Source organism: Eupeodes corollae, chromosome 3 (assembly GCF_945859685.1).
Source record: "Eupeodes corollae chromosome 3, idEupCoro1.1, whole genome shotgun sequence".
Taxonomy (NCBI): domain Eukaryota; kingdom Metazoa; phylum Arthropoda; class Insecta; order Diptera; family Syrphidae; genus Eupeodes; species Eupeodes corollae.
In genome coordinates, this window is record NC_079149.1 from 78,706,969 (window position 1) to 78,711,448 (window position 4,480).

General features: G+C 33.3%; 1 protein-coding gene across 1 annotated transcript; it reads left to right on the forward strand.

Annotated features, from left to right (window-relative positions):
* The first annotated feature begins 2,642 nt into the window (after positions 1–2,642).
* Positions 2,643–3,595, forward strand: LOC129949124 (anaphase-promoting complex subunit 10). Its single transcript, XM_056060392.1, has 3 exons — positions 2,643–2,942; positions 3,007–3,243; positions 3,302–3,595. The coding sequence occupies exons 1-3, from the start codon at positions 2,834–2,836 to the stop codon at positions 3,511–3,513; spliced, it is 558 nt and encodes a 185-aa protein (XP_055916367.1). The 5' UTR covers positions 2,643–2,833; the 3' UTR covers positions 3,514–3,595.
* Positions 3,596–4,480: the final 885 nt, after the last annotated feature.

Sequence of the window (4,480 nt, forward strand, 5' to 3'; positions counted from 1 at the left end):
AATGCGATGCTTGATCGATCCTGGATGGTACTCCGGCTTGATGACATTGTGTTTGCATTGTCGACAACCCAGAGATCGCTTCCGCTACATATAGAGGTTGTTCACTGTGAATGGTTGATCGGCAGGTTGACCATGACGCTGTTGAATTGTCGTGACTATAAAGAAATTAATTTTCATTATATAAGGAAATCTGAACTGGAAGTTGACTTACTTTTTTTGATGTTGATTTTCTGTGTGAAAATCGATGGATTCAACTCGCCGACATCGTCAGTAGCTGCCGAGAGACTGTGCGATCCTTAGGAGCAAAATGAATGGATTCGTTGAATTTGAACTCACTTACAGTCATGGTTGGACATTTTTTGGAGTCTTCCTGAGATTGTATTCTTGTTTTGTTTGCGTTTCTTGTAGAAATGCAGACTGGAAGTACTCTTTACACCTAGAAGATGAAGATTAAGCTAGTTGACTACGATATAAATGTTTCGATACGTACTTACACAATTGATGGAGAAGGGCGTCAGCGGTCGACTATTACATGGCAAAACTTCCACTTGCATCATTGACTTGGTGGTGTTGTTTCTAATGGTTTTGATGGTGATACCTCCGCCGGCACCTATTGCCGTTGAGAAGTACATACAAAAACAATGGGCAGTATGTTCACGGTCGGGACTCTAGATAATAAATGTTCTCTATGCCCAGCATATTAATTGCTTGTGAAATTTTGACGTTTAATTTATTTATTGTAAAATTTTGTTTACAAATTAAAAATTGTTTACTCGTGACTTTCGGTGTTTTGATTTGGATTTATCTTTGATTTAAAATTTAATAAAATGGATTTTTTAATGTGTTCCAACATTACGTTTCTGAATCGGAAACGCAGGAGGTTATTCATAGAGGAAATATAATATAATATAATATATTTCCTCTATGATATCATTGGTGATGAAGACAAGCAGTGAACTTCAACTTCAAAAAATTAAGCCGAAGAAAAAAAATGATTTCTCTTGGGAGGAAAAAATGAAACTCGCCTCGTTGTTCGAAGTCAGTAAAGCTATTTGGAAGCTAGAGCATAGGCTTCACAAAAATAATTCAGCCCTTGTAATAAAATGTTAATAAATAGAATTCCGTATGTTAGCTTTTTTTTTATTGCAGTTGAAGATTGCAATGCAGTGTGGAGTTCTTTACGTGATAGCATGCGCCAGCATGTCACAGGCAGGAACAAGAGGAAGTCAAGTAGTGAGGCCGATCTTGGCGTTTGAGAACAAGGCAAGGCATTGCAGGAAGAATCCCAGGAGATAGGCTGGGAATTCAATTGTTTTTGACAGCTGACAGAACTTTCCACAAATATTTTTCCGCTGTGGTTTTCCTTTTCATTTTGCTCTGCACTTGGGGACCATCGAAAAAATTCGTTTCACTTCAGCTGCGAACTAGGCTTAAAATTTTGAATGCACGTCACCAGAGGTTTGAATTTAAATAAACCTTGATTTTGTTGTAGAGGACAGTTTTAAATCAATAAATAAAAACACAACAAACACATTAATTTATCTACGAAATACAAAATATTTATTGCAGTAGTGAAATCTACTCTTACTGCTCAGGTTTGGGGATCAGAAGAATATGAAGAAATCGAAAGATTTTATAGGAATTATATAAAGAAACGTTTCAACCTTTCTCTGAATACGCCTAGTTATGCCATATATTTAGAAACAGGACTGCCAAAACTTCTAACTAGCGCTAGCGATGAAGATTGTCTACATTTCATTGGTATCTGTCCAATATTCAAAAACTCAAAGACCGTACTTTTTCGGGAAAAATACTCTTAACCTGCAAGAGACTATAAACATCATTAACGAGAATGATTGGAAATTATTGAGTACATTTTTGAAAAATATTTTCAAGTATAGATTATTATTAATAACAGAATGCTATTAAATTCAAAACATACACAAATTTAAATATTCTTAATTTTGTTGTCAACCTGACTGATGGCATAGCCATAGCATCTAAATTCAAAAATTATATAAAATTTTGTAAATTAATGTAAATAAATGAATTACTTACTTACTTATTTTAAATTTTAGAGATATCAATCTATGCGTTTCCGGGTTCTGGTGACCCCAGCAGGTACTCTTCAATCCAATACGAAGACTATGCCGATACTCAATCCATACATTTTTTATAAGACACAAAAATATTTAATGAAAATATTTGAAAAAAAAATTAAATCGAAAAAAACTGTGTGTGTGACCGATATGTTTGTTTATTGTTTTTTTTTTGTTAACATTGAAAATGTGAAATCCGAAACCCATTGCTTTGTTTTGAAAAATTGGTTGTCATTTTTGACAGGTCACAAAAATTCCATAAGTTTCTTTTTAGCCAAATCCCCCATTTTGCTTTTTTTTTCTCCACTCACATGTGTTCATAGATAGCGAATTTGAGAGAGTTTACCTCGAATTTGAGAGAATTCACCTCGAATAAAATTTGAGGGTGTTTCAGTTTCAGGTAGGTCGGGTCGGGACTCTAGATAATATATTTCCTGTATGGTTGTGAGTTTGAATTGAAAAGGCTATTAGCCATCAACAGCTGATCGGCATCTTGTTAGGAAAACGAATGACGGCCGACGTTATCATCTTTATAATATAGTGGTTTTGGTTTGTTTGGGTTGGAAGGCATTAAGGCAACCGGAATGGCACCAGAAGTTTTCTATTTATTTTGTATCTTTCGTCCTTGGTTGTAACAACAATTACAATTTACAAGTTTATAGTTTTATCCACAACAATAACAAACTTAAGTCTCAAATTTAAGTATTTGAAATAAGTAGCTAAGTACTCAAACAATGGTTGGAAAAAGTGGTGGAGATGAAGACCCATTAAATGAAGAAAGATTAGGTACAGTGCGAGAAGTTGGTTCACAAGCAGTTTGGAGTCTCTCCTCATGCAAACCAGGTATTCTTATTAATCAATGTGTTGTTGTTTTTTTTGTATTAATATACATTTTGTCATTTTCAAGGTTTTGGTGTAGAAAGGCTGCGTGATAACATAATGGACACATATTGGCAATCTGATGGCCAGCTTCCACATCTTGTCAACATACAATTCCAAAGAAAGACAAGCATAAGCCAAATATACATATACACTGACTATAAACTAGATGAAAGTTACACTCCTAGCAGAATATCGATACGTTCAGGAACACATTTCAATGACTTACAAGAACTTGAAATTGTTGAATTATCTGAACCAACTGGTAAAACATTCTTTTTATAGTGTAAATAATATCTTTAATAATTTGTTTGTTTTGAAAGGTTGGGTGATTGTTCCAATAAAAGATGGTCGCGGTCGACCTATTCGAACATTTATGGTACAAATTGCTGTTATTTCAAATCACCAAAACGGCAGAGATACTCATATGCGTCAGATTCGGATTCATTCTCCTGTCGAGGGTAAAGATTACCCATTAGAGTCGTTTGGTAAATTTAACACTGTTGGATTTCAGAAATTTTCAACTCTTCGATAGTTTTTTAAGATAAATTATTCATGTATTTAAGTTTTAACTACATACATACATAAATACTTAAGAATTAATTGTTTAAAACAAATTTGGTATTTTATCAGTTAAATTTTTAAACATAAGCGATGGATCGTTTACTTAATTAACGGTAACTAAGCTTATAAAGATGACTTTTTGACCAATTTTATGATTAATACAAGTGAAAAAGAAAAGGCTTTTCTTTCGGCTTTCTCGGCCACTATATATTTTGCAATGAAACTATTCAGTTAAATTAACGATCCCAATGTTTTGGTACCGGTTGTTGTGAACACGTCATATTGTTATAAATCGTAACAAACTTAATGTTTAGGAATAGTTTAGAAAATTTAGAAAAAGACCAAACCTCAGGAGTCGACTTAATAAATAGGGACGCATAAGTGAAATGGTTAACGTTGCATAGCCTGAAACAAAAGTCTTGTCACCAAGCTGTGTGGATAGACCTGCTAAGGATGACCACATTCATTTTTCTCCTTTTGGTCAAAAGAATTTTATTCTATACAGCTAGATTCTGTATTAAACTTTCATTCGAAATTAATACAAACATACATTCAAAATATAAATTGGCATTCTGATATTATATATCGAAATCGATTTAATTTTTTTTTTCGAACTAAAACCCAAGTGAATTTTCGTATTCTACATTACGATTTTTGATATTTCAAGTTATTTTTATTGGAATACATTAATTTGGTATGATTTATATTCCGCAAGCGACAATTATTTAACATCAACAGCATTTTCACTTGAGGCAAATAACCCGTAACTTTTGTTTGTATTATACAAGTTGCAACTTCTACCTTTTAATTAAGGGAACGGGCAGAGCATTGAAAATTATTTTTCAGCACACCAAATGTAAATGTTCTTATAAAAACTGACATTTTCAAAAACTATGCTTCGACATCAGTCTTTTCCAACAGATGTTTTCGGAAACTGC